The sequence below is a fragment of the Rousettus aegyptiacus genome, unplaced genomic scaffold (genome assembly GCF_014176215.1).
Source record: "Rousettus aegyptiacus isolate mRouAeg1 unplaced genomic scaffold, mRouAeg1.p scaffold_m13_p_15, whole genome shotgun sequence".
In the NCBI taxonomy this organism is placed as follows: Eukaryota; Metazoa; Chordata; class Mammalia; order Chiroptera; family Pteropodidae; genus Rousettus; species Rousettus aegyptiacus.
This window is the reverse complement of record NW_023416290.1, coordinates 59875033-59892850: the sequence shown is the minus strand read 5'-3', so window position 1 is coordinate 59892850 and position 17818 is coordinate 59875033. Positions and strand designations below refer to the sequence as shown.

The 17818-nt window shown below is 67.6% G+C and overlaps 2 protein-coding genes across 3 annotated transcripts in view; both read left to right on the top strand.

Annotated features, from left to right (window-relative positions):
• The window catches only part of ZC3H3 (zinc finger CCCH-type containing 3), a 53743-nt gene extending 51296 nt beyond the window's left edge, over positions 1-2447 (top strand). Inside the window, exons 12-13 of one of the 2 annotated variants that reach the window (XM_016139219.2) lie at positions 115-455; positions 2025-2447. In XM_016139219.2, coding sequence (XP_015994705.2) covers positions 115-455; positions 2025-2056 — 373 coding nt within the window. In that variant the 3' untranslated portion in view covers positions 2057-2447. Of the gene's footprint in view, positions 1-114 lie in introns of both variants that reach the window. The other variant, XM_036233138.1, reaches the window with a different exon arrangement.
• A 6655-nt stretch (positions 2448-9102) lies between these two features.
• On the top strand, positions 9103-10249 carry MAFA (MAF bZIP transcription factor A). Its single transcript, XM_016139229.2, has one exon. The coding sequence runs from the start codon at positions 9200-9202 to the stop codon at positions 10247-10249; it is 1050 nt and encodes a 349-aa protein (XP_015994715.2). The 5' UTR covers positions 9103-9199.
• The last annotated feature ends 7569 nt before the right edge of the window (positions 10250-17818 follow it).

Sequence of the window (17818 nt, the reverse complement as noted above, 5' to 3'; positions counted from 1 at the left end):
TGGGGCAGGAAGGGATGCGGAGGGGCCTGGAGCCTTGCTGCCGGGCAGGGCCCCCCAGACCCGGCCCTGCCCAGTGCCTCCCCCTCACGCTCCTGCTCCCCTCCCTTTCTGCAGGAAGTCTTCGGCTGCCCAGCGCCCCATCAGGCATTTGCCCGGCTCCCCCGCCTCTGTGGCTGCTGGCCCGGCCTCCCTTCCCTCCTCCCCACAGGCCTCAGCCGCAGCTTCAGCTGGTCCCTTGTCATCGAAGGCCCCCTCCTCCCCCTCCGCCTCCCCCCCATCCCCCTCTCTGTCCTCGGACCAGGAGGAGCTGTCGCTCCAGGAGGAGGCCGCCTCGGTAGCAACGGGCTCGGGCAGCCTCTCCCAGCTGCCTTCCTTCATCTCCCTGCACTCCTCGCCCAGCCCGGGGGCCCCACCCGGGGCCTGGAGCCCTAGGAGCACCCCCACCAAGGACTCAGGTAGGCAGCTGGCCCCCAGAGCCCCGCTCCATCCCACCTCAGACCCACTGAGTCACAGTCTCCAGGTGGGGCCCGATGGTTGCGCAGAGCCCAGCGTGGCCCAGGCTGGCAGGTGTGCACCTGCGCCCAGGGCGGGCCGCCGAGGCGCGAGCGCAGCGGCCGCCGCCCGCGCAGACCCCCCAGCCGAGGGCTGATTTAATTAGGAAGCACCCATTTCTGTTAATTTGTTCTGGAAGATCGGCGCGCACTCCTGGAGAGAACAGATGCTCCCTGTCCCCGGTGAGCATTTGGGGCTTGGTAAATGGCTCCACTCAGCCTTGTTTAGGAGAGAAAAGAGGATTTTATGGCTGCAAACGACCCTTTCTGTAAACATTTTACAGCTTTGCGCGCGTTTGAGTGACGATAAACCCCACGCAGCTCGGCGGGCTGCAAATTTGCGACCATACGGCTTTCATTTTATTGTCATATTTCACGGTCGTAACGTCGATGGAGGCCGCTTGCCGCAGCCTTCCCTAACAGCTCCGCTGAGCACGCTCGAGACTGGCCGCTCGGGCCCGCGCTGCCCGCTTCCCGCCCCCACCCTGGCAGCACGAAGCTGCGGCCAGGCCCTCCGCCCGCCCGGGCCCGGGCCCCAGCTCTCTGGGTGGGCGCAGAGGGGCACCCGGAAGCAGCCACCTCTTTTGTCCATTCTTTTTATTTTTTCTGAGATCAGGAATGCAGCAGCCAGCCCCGGCATCGGAGGAGGCAAGCAGGGTGGGCGAGGCCCAGGGAGGCTGCGAAGACCTCCCCTGGCCTGGCCGCCCCGTCAGCCTTTCTTGGGGGGACAGGGCAGTGGCCCTGGTAGGGCCACCTGCCCCTGCAGCACCCGGTAGGCGCTGAGGCCAGTGGGGCCTGACTTCCAGGCCCTGGCTTGGCCGAGCAGGTGACTGGGGTCCCCCGCCCTGAGAGGCACCCAGGAGGAGACGCGGGCTTGCAGGGGCACGTGGACAGCGCCTCGCCCGTGGCCAGCCTCACGGAGGTGTCTGGTCAGTGGGGACACAGCCCATGAGTTGGCTTCATAGGAGGAGGCTTCACACTGCAGGCGCCTCCAGGATGTAACTCTGTCCTTTGGCCCCTTGCTCCTTCCTGACCGCGGGCCGCAGTCCTTTCGCCTGCACGGGGACCTCAGTGTCCCTTGCCACCACCCCTCCAGCTGCCGGCACACACCTGGGCTTTTCCCTCAAGAGTGTGATGTGGCACCTGTGTGCATCCAGCATCTCCTCCCAGGTGTGAGCACGCGCCGTGTCTACGCGCACCTGGTGTTCACAGCGCCGCCTGCAGACTGGTGGCTCCTGCCTGGGACGACCTGCTGCCCAGGGGACACGCATCCTGAAGGCCGCTGCTCCCCTACCCTTTTCTTGGCCCCAGGCCAGGCCTGCATCTCACGGGATGGTCGGACCCCAGGACGGCCCATCCGAAGCTGTTCTCCCCACTTCTAACAGCTCTGTCCAGATCAGGAAGCTGGGGGGGTGGGGGGTGGTCCTCGCGGGCACGGCTCCTGGCACCTGACCTTTGCCCTTCTCGGAACAGGCAAACCTCTGCACATCAAACCGCGGCTGTGAGGCCCAGGGGCCAGCCCGCCTACCTCAGCCCTGTCCCCGGAGACGAAGGAGGCGCCGCCTGCCACCAAGCCACCCCCGGGGCCCCAGGGCCTCCCCTCCGCCCTCCTGGCTCTCAGCCTGCCCTGACCAGTGCGTGCCCAGGGCCTCGCCCTCTCCCTCAGGCTGGGCCCCTGCCCAGCGGGCCCCTCTGCACCCCCACCTCCTCACCCCTGGGTCCTCAGCCTCCCACCTGGGACATGCCTCCAACTTCCTGCCTGAGGGGCGTGGGGCAGGGCGCACCCCCAGGCCCTTCCCGCTGTGGGTGTGGCAGCGGCATGCACGCAGCCCTGCCCTCCCGCAGCCTCCCGCCTGGCGGGCACCGTGCTCAGCAATAAAGGTTCTGTCCTCTGTCTGCCTGGATGTCCTTAGTGCCGCCGCCGGCCCTGCATACCGCCTGCAGGCCTCCCGCAGGTCCTCGGGGTGCCCCCAGGGGAGCCTGGATGCCTGAGATTGGAGGTGCCCTGGGCAGAGGTGCCACTGGCCACAGACTCCTGGGAGCTACCGAGCCTCCCCCACAGGGACCTCTGCTTTGTCCTTCCACCGCCCAACTGGCTGTGGACCTAAACAGGACCAGGCAGGGTGAAGGCGCAGCCCCTCACGGCCCCTGGGGAGGAATGTTGGCTCCTTCCCCACCTCCCTGACATGGCTCACAGGGTTGGCAGCAGCCTGTCCCCCGTGTTAGGGTTAGGGTTAGGGTTAGCATGATTTGTGGTGGCCCAAAAGTGGCCTTGGAGACATGGACACAACAGGCTGGGGCCAGGGTACACTAAGCTGAGGTTCTCTCTGGAGCTGCCTGGACGTCTCAGGAGAGAGGCTGGGCCAAGGCGGGGACAGAGGGCAGGTCAGAGCAGCTCATCCAGGCTCACGCGCCTCCCACGCCGGAGGTGTCTCCGTTTCCAGAGGAACCTAGGGAGGCCTGGCTGAGGGTTGTGGCCTCAGCTCGGGGACCTGGGAGGTCCAGGTCAAGGTGTGGAGGGCACAGGGCTCCAGAAAGGAGGGCGGCCACACCTGGTGGGTGTGTCCATGGCTGTGCCCGCCAGCTGCTGCCTGCACTGCTGCCCGACCAGCCCCCGTGGGCAGTGGGCCCTCTCGGCCCGCGGCTTTGCGCCCCTGCCTGGCGGTGGGTCTGCTGCCCGGCCACTTGTCCTCCAGGCCCGGTCCCTCAGCCTAGCCCATGCTCAGGTAGGGGGACAGTATACCCCATGGAGCCACACGAGGACCCAGGGGCCCTGCTCTCCACCAGGCCCTGTCTGAGACGGGGCGTTTCACACCTGCCCCAAAGGTGCCGGGAGCCAAGGCTGATTCAAGTGTCTGCCAGCATATGGTTAATCGAGTAGAGCGGGAGTTTAGTCATTTTGTGATTATCGCTGGTGCCACTGCCTAGGACCCCTTGCCCACATCCTGGGCCCAGCAAGTGCACCCGGCCCCACTGCAGCCGACACAGCGGAGGGTGGGTTAGGCCTGGCCCAAGCAGCGGAGCCGCCTGTGGTTGGCTCGCTGTCCGGGCTCGGCCTGGGGCTGCTTTGACCAGGCACACCCAGGCTGAATGTTTGCCGGGCCACATGTCCTCACCCGGCCACCCCGTGGGTCCCTCTGTGCCAGCCTTGGGCCAGACACAGGGTGGGCGGGCACGGCGGGGTCCCCGCATCCGGGGCCGAGCGCTGACGCTGGGGGCTGCAGACCAGCCTGAGCTTCCTGCCTGCCCCCAGGGGCCCCCTCGGTGCCCGGCCGCTGCTCTCCGAAAGCTCTCCACAAAGCCGAGGCTTTAGCAAGCGGCAGGGGTGAGTTCTCCCTCCTTGGCCCAGATGGACAGACAGATGTGGTTGGTTCAGCCTCCAGGGTGCAGACAGAGGCCCCCACAGCGAAGGGAGCGTGCCCCGGGCCCCGGTGCCCATGCGGCGTGTCACTCCGAAACAGCAGGTCGACAGCCAAGGCCTGCACAGAAGGCCCTGGAGGCTGGGTGCTCTGGCTGCCGTGTGCCCCTGGGCTCGGCTCTGCACCCCCAGCTCCCTGCGACCTGTTTGGGGACTCGGTCCGCTTCATCCCTACTTCCGGGTGGGAGGAGGGAGCAGTGCCTCCGAGCTGAGGGTGCCCACTGGCCACCCTGGACTCCATGCCACGAAGACGCTCGAGGATGAGGACGCGGGTCACCCCCCAACCCTGACATAGAGGGTACCTCGGGCCTTTGCCATGGGCACGCTCCCCACGCAGGGAAGGCCGCCCGCCTCTGCCCGCCCACGGACCGCCTGCACGCAGAGCAGGCACGTGGCTTCTCAAGGACGCGCCTCACGAGGGCGGCGCCCAGGTGCAGTGCAGCGCCCTCGCCTTGCCATTGCTGCCACCTGCCTGCCTGCGGCCTGGGGATGGACGGCCGGCACCTGGGCGAACCCTGAAGTCATGTGGCCAGCGGAGTGGTGCGAGCTGGGCTGAGGCCTGCGGGCAGGGAGCAGAGGCCCCGGCTGAGCCGCCAGGCTGGAGGTGCGCGGTGGGCTTCACCTGGGGGAGACCTGCATCTGCGGGCCCCTGTCTGGTTCTCCGGGCCGGCAGCTCTCGGGGCATGTTTGAGGCCTTCAGCCTTGGAGAGGCGAGGTACCTGATGTGCGAGCAGTGGGCAGGGGTGCAGAAGTGACTTCGGGTGTGGGTCTGGGGGAGGCGTGGATGGGAGAGGGGGTGCTGGTGGAACCCCTCCCCAGGGAGGCAGCTGCTGAGCCTGCGACCCCAGAATGACAGTAGGCTCCTCCATGTCAGTCAAAGGAGCCTCGTAAATGGGGCGGGCATCGGCCCCGTGGCCAGGGAGAGGCCTTCAGCTGGGCCCTGCCACCGAAGACTTTTTGCTGCTGCACCTCATAACTTCAGGGCCCACTCACCCCAGGTCAGCAGCTCCCTCCCAGGAACAGAAACAACCGCTCCAGACCCCTGCACTGGTTCTCAGGCTGCAAGCACTTCCTGGGGGAGCATCGTCAGCGAGGACCTGAAAGCCTCGTGCCAACAGATCAGACGCAGAACCACCGAGGGCCGAGCGTGCTGAGCTGGAACCCCCCACAGCACAGGTGGATGTGGGGCCGGCAGAGCCGGCACGCCACCTCGGCACGGCCACCTACCTCCTGGTCTCTCCCCACATCGAACCAGGCCTCCTTGACCTTGGCCCTGATGGGGGGCCCCTCCCTTAGTCCCTGCTGAAGTTTCACCTCACGTGCTGGAGGAGGGGACCAGCCCATGGTGTCCCCCTCCCCGTGAGAGTGGGCAGGACCTGGGGCCTGCTTCAAATTGTAGAACCTGGCATGATTACACCGCCTTACTGTAGATACCTGGTGGGACAGCCATGGGGAGGGCCACAGAGGGCACTGCCAGCCCCCGGCCAGCAAGATGCAGGGCTTCCGGGCCCCGGACTCAGGAAATGGTCCTGCCAGCAACCCCGGGGGCCTCGGAGGGCCCTTCTCCAGAGAAGGCCCCGGAGCAGAGGCCCCTCCCGCCCTGTGGGATTCCGCCAGGGCTGGGAGAGAGCAGCCGGCGGCCTGGCAATCAGTTACTAGCAATAGGAAACTGATACACTGCATCGCTCGCCCACTGTCTACTTCCTGCCCTCTGATCCCTACTCACAGACGGTGCCAAAGATGCTACCACAGCAGGTACCATCTGTGCCCTCCCCTCGGACTTGGGCAGACCGCTGGCACACCTCGCCCAGCGGCACCCAGCAGGCCTCACAGAAATGCCGGGCACGCCGCCCAGCTCTCTCGGATGCCGCCTCTGGGAACCAGTTGCCGTGCTGAGCCTGCGTGAGCCCCCGAGTGAGTGGAGATGCCACACGGAGCCGAGCTAGCCAGCAGCCATTGTCATCTGCCAGGCATGAGCCTGAAGACAGTACTGATGGCTCCGGCCATCGCCTACTCTCCAAGTCCCCCGGCTGTCTGGTTCAGAAACCAGCCGCCCAGGACGAACTGTGCACGAGCGACCCCAGACCACCCTCAGATGCCACTTCCCACCATCGGGGTTCGGTGGATTTGTTTCCAACCAGAAATCTCCGGGCCATCTCCTTGATGGAAGGTGCCCCTGGGCCAGCAGCCTGGCACATAGCAGGCGTCCAGTAAAGATTCGTGGAGCACATTTAGTGATGAGCTCCGCGACCAGTCCCTGTGGAATTTCGTGGGTCCCAGGGCTGGCCGTCAGGTGGGTGTGAGGCCCTAGGTGGGCATGCCGGTGCTGGGCTGGAAAACGGCCACTTTCCTGGGGCCACTGAGCCAGTGTGTTCCTACCCCCAGCACGAGCAGACAGGACGGCCCTGCCCTGGTGGGCGGCCGCAGCCCAGGGCACACAGCACCCTGTTTACTGGCCACTTGAGGCAGCCAGGAGGGGAGACCAGGCCGTCCCAGCCTCTGCCCCCCATAGCCAGCCTAGCGCCTCCTACCGGTCCTGTCCCCACCAAGCGGGCACCTTCCCCTTGCCGGGAGGGCCCTTCGTGCCCACCACAGGAGCCCGCAGGGCAGCGAACAGGTGACCCTCGATGCCCGAGTACAGGGGCGCACGGCCTCTTCCCCGCCTGGCCGCCGGAACGAGCAGGCGAGACCGAGACCACGCCAATGCACACGCAGAGGGGTGGCGCGAACCCGGGAGGGTCCTGGGCCTCCCCGGGGCTCCTGTCCCCAGGCCAGGGGGGCTGAGAGCTCAGGCCCCGCCCTCTGGCCCAGTGCACTTCTAGAGAGCCAGTTCACGCCGAGGCCGAGGCCGAGGCCAGGGCGAGGGGGCTGGCCCGGCAGGGATGTGGGGGCCCTGTGCAGCCCCAGGCAGCCCCCTCCTTTGGGTTGCTCTGCGGCGGGGCTGGGGGATGGGCTCAAAGCCCAAATGTCCCCGGGATGCTCCCCCAATGCTGAACGCAGCTGCCTTGCACTGTCCCTGTCCCCTGGGGGAGGAAGGAAGGAGCGACACACGCAAGCTGAGTGATTTGGAGACTGGATGTGGGGCCCGTCGGGTGTCCGGGCGCCGGCCCGGAGGGGGCGGCGCAGGGTGGGCTGACCTGCAAGGCCGCCTGGCCTCAGCTGCCCGCTTGCTTCTCTGAGGACAGGAGGTGGCGCCGGGGGTGCCACAGAGCCCGGGCCTGGCTCTGGGCCTGTGGCCCTGGGCCTGAGGTCGGGAGCTATGAGGCCCACACTGGCCCCTCGGCTTGGGACAGTGCTGCGCCTGGTGCGGCAGCCGGACCGGAGCCCGGCGTGAGGGGCAGAGGTCAGGCAGGCACGCAGTCCAGGGCAGGCTCTCCCTGGCAGACAGGCGGCCGCCCCCGCCACATGCACCAGGCAGCCGCATCCTTCTGGTCAGGGGCCACTCTCTGGACATGGGGCAGGGAACCCCAAACCCTGTGATGCGCCCGGTGAAAAATGTGCCCCGGAATCCTGGCACGCGGCCCGGGGCCTGGGTTCTGCCCCTTGCTGGGCCATCCCTGAGGGGTGGGACTCCACGCTCTGCCTGGCCCTGCCTGAAGGGGAGGCCCTGCCCAGCCTGTAGAATGTGGGGGTGAGGCAGGAGGGGTGCCCACCTGGCACAGTGGGGCCAGGCTACGCACATGACACCTTAGGAAGTGGAGTTTCACTCCCAACTGTAGAGTCCTCTTGTAGTATACATACTAGGTGCTCCAGCCAGAACCAGGGGCCAGCCTTGCTAGCTGAACACCCCCAGCACGCGACTAGACTGGCCTAGTGACTTCCTGCCCACATCCTTCCAGACTTTTCTTTCTATGCACAAATGGTTAACACTGAATTTTTAAGTGGCAAGTAGGGTAACAGCAGTATAGATAACAGCGGTGCCCGGAGTGGTGCCTGCAGCCTGGGCGGCTCCTCCGGGGCGGGGCGCGAGCGACGGGACTCAGCGCCGCTCCCTGCAGCCCGAGCCTTCGCGTTTTCTCCTCGCACCAGAGTCTGCCCACCTCTGTCCCCCATGCTCGCTCCTCCCAGCCCCGCAGGCGGGCAGCTGGGGCCGCGCGCCCCGTCCCCTGCCAGTTCCCGGTGCGCTGTTTCCGTCGGCCCCTCCGCCCACTTCCCTACCCACCTGAGCTGCGCCCCTTGGAGCTGGGCTATCCCGCGCGCATCCCGCCGCACCGAGGTGCCGGCAACTTTGTTGACTGAATTCCTGAACCCGCCTAATCGCGCTCTAAAAATAACCGGCGCACCCCGCGCAGCGCCCGCCGGCCGCAGTGTCACCGCGTCTGGAGGACAGGAGGTTCCGGCGTCGCCACACTAACGCGCTGGAAGCGGCCTCCCCGTCCACCGGGAAGGGCCGGAGAAGGGGCTGCGTGGTCACCGCCAGGGGGGTGGCTGAGGGACCGAGGCACCGAGGGGCGACCTCTGTTCCCCAAGTCTCTCCGGTCACCCCGTCGTGGACGCAAGGCCTAGGAGGTGGTAGGCCAGGCCCCGCGCCTGACTCCGCGCTGCCTCGCGCCCCCGCGCCCCCCGCGTCCTCTGCTAGTGCAGTACCCCGCGGCGGCCACCAGAGGGCCCTGCACCCCCTTCTCGCTGACGGCCGGTCACCTCCCCATCCTACAGCTGTTCCCCGCAGGAGATTGACAGCTCTGGGTTGCCATGGGGATAGGCAAATGAGGGCGGCAGGTCTGGGGATCCGATTGGCTCGGGGGCGCGCGCACCTCCCAGAGAGGCGGGCCTGGGCTCCCGGCTCTATAAAGGGGAGCGCGCTGCGCGGCGCTCGGCCGTGGAGGCGGGGCAGGCGGTCAGCGGGCGGAGCGCGGGCAGCCCCACTCGCCCCTGGCGGCAGCCGCCCCGCCACCCGCCCGGCCACCTGCCCAGGCGCCGGCGTGGGGACAGAGCAGCGCGGCCAGCCCGCTCCTGCCAGCGAGCAGCCCGGGGCCGCCCGGGAGGCCCGGCCGGCGGCGTCCCCGGCGGCCGCGCCTGAGTTGACTGAGCGAAACTTTTACCCGCGCTCTTGGGCGCGGCGACGGGGAGCCGAACCTCCCCTTCCCCCCGCGACCGCCCCGCCAGGACCCGACGCCAGTGGGAATCGAAGGGGGGGGAGAGGCCTGCGGCTCCCCCCCCCCGCCCCCCCGCGCCGACGCCTCGCATCGGGGCGAAAGCGAGGGCAGCGGCGGGGTCGGGGCCCCGGGCGATGGCCGCGGAGCTGGCGATGGGCGCCGAGCTGCCCAGTAGCCCGCTGGCCATCGAGTACGTCAACGACTTCGACCTGATGAAGTTCGAGGTTAAGAAGGAGCCACCCGAGGCCGAGCGCTTCTGCCACCGCCTGCCGCCGGGCTCGCTGTCCTCGACGCCGCTCAGCACGCCCTGCTCTTCCGTGCCCTCCTCGCCCAGCTTCTGCGCGCCCAGCCCCGGCGGCGGCGGCGGCGGCGCGAGGGGCGGCGGCAGCGGCGCGGCGCAGGCCGGGGGCGCCCCGGGGCCGGCAAGCGGCGGCCCCGGCGCGTTCGGGGGCGCCGCGGGGAAGCCGGCGCTGGAGGATCTGTACTGGATGAGCGGCTACCAGCACCACCTCAACCCCGAGGCGCTCAACCTGACGCCCGAGGACGCCGTGGAGGCGCTCATCGGCAGCGGCCACCACCCCGCGCACCACGGCGCGCCCCACCCGGCGGCCGCTGCGGCCTACGAGGCCTTCCGGGGCCAGAGCTTCGAGGGGGGCGGCGCGGACGACGCGGGCGCGGGCCCCCACCACGCCGCCCACCACCACCACCACCACCACCACCACCACCACCACCACGGCGCCCACCACGGCGGCGCGGGCCACGGCGGCGGCGCGGGCCACCACGTGCGCCTGGAGGAGCGCTTCTCCGACGACCAGCTGGTGTCCATGTCGGTGCGCGAGCTGAACCGGCAGCTCCGCGGCTTCAGCAAGGAGGAGGTCATCCGGCTGAAGCAGAAGCGCCGCACGCTCAAGAACCGCGGCTACGCGCAGTCGTGCCGCTTCAAGCGGGTGCAGCAGCGGCACATTCTGGAGAGCGAGAAGTGCCAGCTCCAGAGCCAGGTGGAGCAGCTGAAGCTGGAGGTGGGGCGCCTGGCCAAGGAGCGGGACCTGTACAAGGAGAAATACGAGAAGCTGGCCAGCCGCGGCGGCCCCGGGGGCGCGGGCGGGGCCGGCTTCCCGCGGGAGTCCTCGCCGCCGCAGGCCGGCCCCGGCGGGGCCAAGGGCGCGCCCGACTTCTTCCTGTGAGCCCCGCGCCGGGCCGGCGCGCCCGCCGGGCAGAGGCTCGGACTCCGCGCGCGGGACGAGGACGCGCAGCCGCCCGCGGCCGGGGCGACGCACGCGCCCGGCTGCGGGTCCGCAGGCGCCGGGCCGCAGGCCCCAGTCCGCGGCGCGGCCCCCTTCGCCTCGCAGACCGGCTCCCCCGCGCCCGCGGCGCTGATTTCCAGGGACGTCGCGCGGGGTGGAACCTCTCTCCGGGCGTCCACGTGCACCGACGCCGCCCTGCGCGCCGCGGGGCCGCCCGCCCGCCCTCCGCCGCCTTTGTTTCGTTCCCCTTCCTTGCCCTTTTTTACTCCTCCTTTTTAAAGCCGTCTTATTTTCAAAGTATTTTTATTTATTTTGCTCGGTAATTAGAAAAGAAAGCCCCGAGAGAAACTCCCTCCCTCCCGCCAGGGTCGGCCACCCTCGGACGTCCGCGTGTCCCAGCATGTGTCGCTCGCTTGCAGGAGCCCGGCCCCTGCCTGCCCGCCTGCCTGCCTGCCCCGCCCTGTCCCCGCGCTCCGTGGAAGCCCGGGAAGCAGAGGGTGCGTGCGACGTCGGGGGTGGGGGGCGGGGGGTTGGGGTCGGCGCGGAGTCCCGCGCTGCTGTTTCTCTATGCACCAGACGGTATTTATGACTCCCGGGGAAATATATCTTATTTTAACCTTGAAGAGAAGTGAAAGAAAAAGTAATGCACAGAATTTCTAGGAGAAAAAAAAAATTTTTAAGAGGAGGTTTTGGCTTGAACCTCCTGGCATGGGGGTGGGTGAAGAAAGTGTTTTTATTTTAATTTAAATCGTGGTTCGTTTGTTTGCGGGATCTTTTTAAAGCCCGATCGCCGCTGGGAGGGAGGGTGGGGAGCCGGTGGGCCCCTCCCGCGCACCTGGCCCTGCGGAGCCTGGGAGCAGGTCGCGGAAGCTCAGCTCAGCTCGGGTTTTGTTGTGTCATTGAGTTTTGTTAGGTTCTTTTTTCACTTGCTACGAAACTGAGGAAAGGAAAGAAGACAAACAAAATAAATCCGTTTAAACTCAAAAGTCACTGGAGCTTGGCTGGTTTTTCTGTGGCTTTCGTTTTTCCCCGTAATTCCCCCAGAGTAGAAGAGTGGGGGGGCCCACACCTGGGCTACCTGCAGGCAGTGAGGGAAGCCGACCCCGGACCTGTAACCAGGGCTGTCAGCGGCTCCGCCCCACCAGCTCCTGCCCTGCGCCTTCTCCCCCTGGTGGCCCCCAGACTCCCACCGAGGCAGGACTGGCCCTCCTTAGTGGTGACCCCACGTGCAGTGCCATGGCGTCGTTCCCAACTCTTCCGAGCCCTCTGTCCCTCACCTAAAGGGGTGGCCTGGCCTCAGTCTCCTGAAGGGCCAGGACCTGGACTGCTCTGAAACCTCCCTGCCCTGAAGTACCTGGGAGCTGCAGGGCTCAGTCGACTATCACTTCCCTTCATGACGGTCCGAGTCTGCGAAGCTCTGAGGTTGGCACCTTGGGGAGGGGGCTCCCTGGAGGGGGGGCTGCCTGCTCCCTGCCTGGCGGCCTCGAGCTCCGGGAGCAGAGCAGCCGCAAGAGCATACCGCCTCCTCACCCTGAGACCGAGGGAAGCTGCCGCCCCGCCTCTCTCTTAGAGTAAAACTCAGAGCAAGGTTTGAGCAAAATCCCCACACGGGGGGCTGAGGCCTCCTGCCGCAGCGCAGCGGGGAGCAGGAGTGGAGCCGCTGGTGCTGGTGCGAGAGAAGCATGTGGGGCGTGGGGACTTAAAGGGACCAACAGGCTGCAGGGAGCCCAGGGGAGGCGGCCCGCGGTCGCGACCTCCCGGCAGCGCCCAGCCCCGCTGCTGGCTCAGGCCCGAGGATGCCACCTGCCCGGGGATCCTTGCACAGCGGCCGAGTCTCACGAGGAAGGACCCACAGCCTGGGCACCTGCTCGGCGGGTCCCCTGGCTCGTGCTTGGTGAGGGTCCCCTCATTTTCGCTGTCGTGCCTTCGGGGCCATTCGGGAGCCTTCTTCCCGGCAGAGACGGCGGATGGCCTCCCCCAGGCCGGTGGGCAGCGCCAGGAGCTAATTTCACTTTCCCCCCTTCCAGTTTCTTTTCCTTCCCTCCCTCTTTCTTACTCTTTCCTCCCCCTTTCTCCCACCGAGTTTCCCCCGGGATAGGACGGAGCAGATAAACAAACGGATGGACCGATGGACAGATGACAGACGTGGAGACCAGAACGCCGGAGAACAGAACGTGGGATTTCCGCAGGACGCAGGAGGAGCGCTCTTTGTGTTTAGAAACAGATCTTTCCCAAAAGCATTCCGGGGGATCCACGATTCTGTAGAACAGCCGACTGGGGGGCCAGGCGTGCGGAGAGCCAGGCCCGCCTGCCCTGGCACTGGTGCAGGGGCACGAGCCTCCGCTGGCCCCCCACAGCGGCTGGCCCCCCACAGCTGGCCCCCACCCTGCCAGGCCTCCCGGGGGAGGGACCGCTGCAGCCAGGTGGGGCTGGGGACCAGGACTGGGGCAGGGGAGGGAGGCTCCTGGGGTGGGAGAGACCGTGAGAACTGCGAGCTTGGAAGCCAGGGGGCCTGGGGAGCAGGTGGGAGTGTGGACAAACGGACGCTTGGTGTGGCCGCCTGCACCTGCCGTGTGTGTGGATGTGCACGCGTGTCTGTGCAGGCTCCCGCGGGAAGGGGCAGCACCCTGACACCCAGCTGGGAGCCACCTCCACCCACGGGTGTGAGGGAGCCCTGAGCCTGGGGCAGGAGAGACCCCAATGTGCAGGCTGCAGGAGGGGCCTCCGCGCAGCACTCAGGTCCCTGAGCCCAGCTCCCACCCTAAGGGGGTGGCCGATGCCCTCCGCCAGGACCTTCAGGGGGCCTTGGTCACCCATGTCTCAGTCACCCCAGGCAGGGGTGTACACCACTGTGGCCTTGGGATCCCTAATCACCCCCTCCCCAGTTTGGGGAACTATTCATTCCTTTGTCATTTATTCACTCCGAGTTCCTTCTCTTTGCCGGGCCCAGCGGGGACCACGGCAGGGCCAGATAGCCGCTCCCGAGGGAGGGGGACAATAAACCCACTCAGGAAGCCAGTCGGTCAGACTGTGGAGTGCCGGAAGGAAGGGGAGGTGGGGTTGGAATCTGTACATCGCAGGGCTGGTTGGGACATCAGGGAGTCAGGGACATTGGGGCAGCCTGGAGGACGCCCAGGGGACCTGTGCTCCCAGACCGGCGGGACAGGCCAAAGGGGCCGAGAGTGTGGCCTTGCGCTGCTGGGACCGGCGGGCCTGGGGAGGGCCAGGGTGTGCACGCAGGTGTGACACTTACACACTCCATGCGCGCTAGACAAGCACGCACTGGGCAGGCTCCTGCGCACTCGTCCCAAGCACTGCTTCCTGCCACAGGCCAGCCGAGGACGGAGGGTCCCTGTGCCCTCTCCCACCACAGCACCCTCGGTGCCCCTGGAGCTCCCAGAATCGGCCACCTCTGCAACAGCTGCCTGAGCCGAGCCCAACCCCAGTGCCCTGGGGGCAGCCGCATGCCACCCTCCGCACAGGGTACCAGCTGGGCCTCATCTTTCACATCTGCGAGGGTCCCCACAGCCCCGAACACGCGTGTACACAGCACGGCTTCGCCCCTTGTCCTCTGGCTGGTAAGGATTCCAGGGACACTCTGAGCCTGGGTCCTGGCACACCAGTGAGGGCCCACGTGCCCTTCGGGACGGAGCTGTGTCCACCTCCAGCCCCTGCCTCAGTTGGGACCATCACCATTGCACTGAGCTGGGCTCTCGGTGTCCAGGGTTCTCAGTGGTACCAGGCCCAGCCCTGGGCTGGGTCTGTGGGGTCCTGGGCTGGTCCAGAAGGGCACAGGGAGGTACGACACGTTCTGCCCCACAGACAGGCAGATGACAAACAGGCAGGAGCCGTCGCGGAGTGGCCTGCCCACCTGTCAGGGCTGGGTGTCTAGAGGGGACGCCATCTCCTGGACCCCAAGGGTCAAGCCATCCACTGGCTTCCACCATGGGACTCTCTGGCCCAAGGCCTGGGGCACTAGGAAGAAACTGGCCTTGGCCAGACCCCAGCGGAGCCTGGGTCTCCTGCCTCCAGCCGCTCTGGGAAGCAGACACCTGAGAGCTTCCAGCACATGAGGAGGCCAGAGGTGGCGAGGGACAGGGAAGGGCCCAACCCTGCCTGCTGCTCTGACGAGGACCAGCCTGTCAGCCTGTGGTTAGCGGTCCCTGAGGCCAGAGTCGGAGTCCAATCCCGCCGCTAGGGTGGGGGGGGGGAGCGGCCTCGGTGTCCCTGCTCAAGCCCAGCGCAGACTGGTGCCTGCAGAGGAAGGAGCCACAGCGTCCCCCCGGGTCCTTAGAGAGGCTGTGCAGGGCCAGCGCTTCCCCGGGAGAGGGCGCAGGCCGCCCCCGGCCCCCTCTGCGGTCACACTTCAGCGCCCGCCTGGAAGGGCGACTGGTGAGTGCGCAGGGGAGGGGGGCGCGGGCCGGTCCAGGACTCCAGAGTGCAAGGGCCCGGGAAGCGGAACAGCGAGCTTAGGTCACTCTAGGAGTTCTGCTGAAAGGGGAGTAGTAGATAGGGGTGGGGGTGGGGGCGAGGTGGGTGTGGGGGAAGTGGCTGGAGGAGGGGTAGGAGCAGATGCGGGCGGCCGGACCTGGAAATGAGGGGCAGCAGTGGGTCCCCTCAGCTGGGATGTGTAGGCAGAGAGTTTGCAGGAATGTGGCGAAGGCAGGGAAGAACGGGGGGTGGGGGGGCAGGAACGGTGGCCGCTGGAGATGGGGTGCGAGAGAAGGGGTGAGGCTGGCGGGGAGGAGCACAGGCCCTGCACCCACGCTCAACTGCACCCTCGAGCTGGCCTCGCGCGCGCCCACAGCTCCCGCGCACCTGCGGCCGCGTGCGCGCGCGTTTGGCCCCGCGCCAGCTGAGCAGCGACGAGTAATTCGCTGTTGGCGGGCTCAGCGCCTGCCTAATTCACGGTGACACTGCTCAGCTGCTGAGGGCTTGGGTTGTCACAGCCCATTAGCCTGAGGCCGGCCGGGAGGTGACACGGCCAGGGGCGGAGGAGTGGGTCGGAGGCAGGCGCGGCGGAATCCGACCCACCAGCGGCGACGCGGTCACAGGAGCCGGCGGCCTGGTGCGCGGGGCCTCGGCCAGTCCTCCCTCCGCTGGGGCGCTCACCCCTCAACCTGGTCCTCCCCTCCTCCATCTGCTCCTTCCCCTCTCCTCCCCCCCACCCCCTCTCTGCTTTACCCCCTCCTCCAGGGAGCCTCCAGGCTCGCAGGCCCGGCTCGCAGGCCCGGCTCAGAACTGCAAGCGAGCCCTGGAATCTGCCTTACTGCGCATCCCCTGAGCCCAGCCGAGAACCTGCATTTCTAGGGCGCTCTGGTCTGAAGCCACAGGGCAGGGGTAGAGGCCTCGACTTGATGGTTTTCTTTTGGGAGACGTCTCAGGAGCCCCTCACCCCACCTTGGTTCAACCGTAGCTCCACCCCCCACTGCCTGGGGCCACAATACAGCTGAAGCCTCCCTATCCTCAAGGGGTCCCAGGAGTTTGAAGAGGGACTGCGGGCGTGGCCTGAAGAGAGCCATGGGTGGTGGTGGGGGGTCCTGCAGGTCCGATGTGGGGAGCTGTGACCTGCACCCACAGGCCCGAAGGTTTCCTCCTTTCCTGCAGTTGGAGGTGGGATGCGCGCTGCCGGGGTGCGGCGCGTGACTGCGGTGCGAGAGGCAGAGGGTGTCAAGCGATGGCACTTCCAGATGTGTGCCTGCGTGTGCGAGACGCTCTGGCTGGGTTGCCGCGGGACGCGCGGAAGCAGGCGCTGGGACCCGCTACTCCAGGGCGGCGGGTGTGAGCGCCGCGAACCGCAGGCGCTCGCTGGCGCCGGGTGGCACGCGCGAGCTCAGCTCTGCCGGGAAGAGAGCTGGTTGGCAAGTTAAATAAGTAAATGACAGAGTCAGTCGACAGTGACACCTGCACTGGAGAAAGTAGACCAGGAAGGGGAAGGGGGAGCAGGGGAGGGAGGGGCGACAGGCGGGGCGGGGGGAGCGGGGGAGGGAGGGGCAGGGGAGCGGGGGAGGGAGGAGGGGGGAGCAGGGGAGGGAGGAGGGGCAGGGGGAGCGGGGGAGGGAGGGGTCAGGGGGAGCGGGGGAGGGAGGAGGGGCGGGGGAGCAGAGGAGGGAGGGGGCGGGGGGAGCAGGGGAGGGAGGGGCGACGGGGGGAGCGGGGGAGGAGGAGGTGCGCGGCGGGAGCAGGTGGGGGGACCCCCAGGCAGCAGCAGCAGCAGCAGGTGCTCAGACCCAGGGGTGCATGGCCTGGCCTGAGTTGGGTTCAGAGGGAGGTGGATGCGTGTGGCTGCAGAGGGCCCCGTGGAGGTGGTGGCATGGGACAGGAGTGAGGAAATGGGGCAGGTCACAGGCCTGGTGGGGGTGGACACAGTGCAGGGGCCTCTGCTTCTACACAGGTCACTCATGGAGGAGCTGGAGGCCACGTGCAAGGAGGAGGCCCGCCAGGCTGCGAGGTCTGGATTTCTTCCTCTGTCACCTACCCTGTAGCTCAGGCCTCCCAAGCCCGCAGCATTCCCGCTGGAGCAGGGGAGGTGTCACGGGACCTGCTGCTCGGGCTGGCTTGGGGTGACATGAGGGGACAGCCGTGCAGGGTGGCTGGGTGCCCGCGGATGCCCGAGGGCCCAGTCCCGTGTCTGCTGGTTTCTGCAGAGGGCAGGCACTCACGGGAACCCCGGCCGGCCATCATGTGAGCCCTCGGGGTTCTGCTGGTGCTTTGCCAGGGCCTGGGCCACCCCTGTCAACCTCGCATCCTGCCCAGCTGCCGGGGCTGAGGCCTGGGCCAAAGATTGCCCCATTCTAGCCTCAGCCTCACCTGTGGCCTGCAGGGACGCAGAACCTGTCCCGCAGGGGTGTCATGAAGTTAAATCTGGCCCCAGAGCCTCCATCCCTTCGGCGACCAGCTCTGGCTCCTCCAACCCGCCGCTCCCACGCGTCAGGCCATGGGGGCAGCCCGCCACCGGCACCATGACAGCCTGAGAGCTGCGCTGGTCCCCTCCACGGGCCCTGGGCGATCGAGCGGTCCTGAGACCCTCCCTCTGTGTCCTTGCCCTCGCCTGCCCCATCGAGGGCTCCCTGGGCCACTGTCCCTCAGAGCCCACCACTGCCTTTCCCCGAGACTAAAGTCCGGGGTCCGCCTGCCGCCACCAGAGTCGGCCGGATCCCGGGCCTGGCTCAAGGGCAGGGCGTGCGGCGGGGCCGGACAGCGCCCCTTCGGCCGGTTCTCTGCCCCACAGCTGCTGGCGGGTCCCTCACCCAGCAAGCAGCACCTGCGTCCAGCTGGCGCCCACCGCCACCCGCGACCAGGCTCCTCCACTTGGCAAGACAGGCACACTGACCACTGTGGGTCCCTTTCGCGCTCCCCATCTCTGTCCCACAGCTGCACCTCTCTCCGTCCCTCCCTGTCATTTTGGTGGCTTTTGGGGAGACTGAGGAGTGATGCCCGTGTCCCCACCATGTACCTAACAGAAGTCTGGGCTCCAGGGTCCGAAGGGGCCGTAGGCGTTTCTCATGA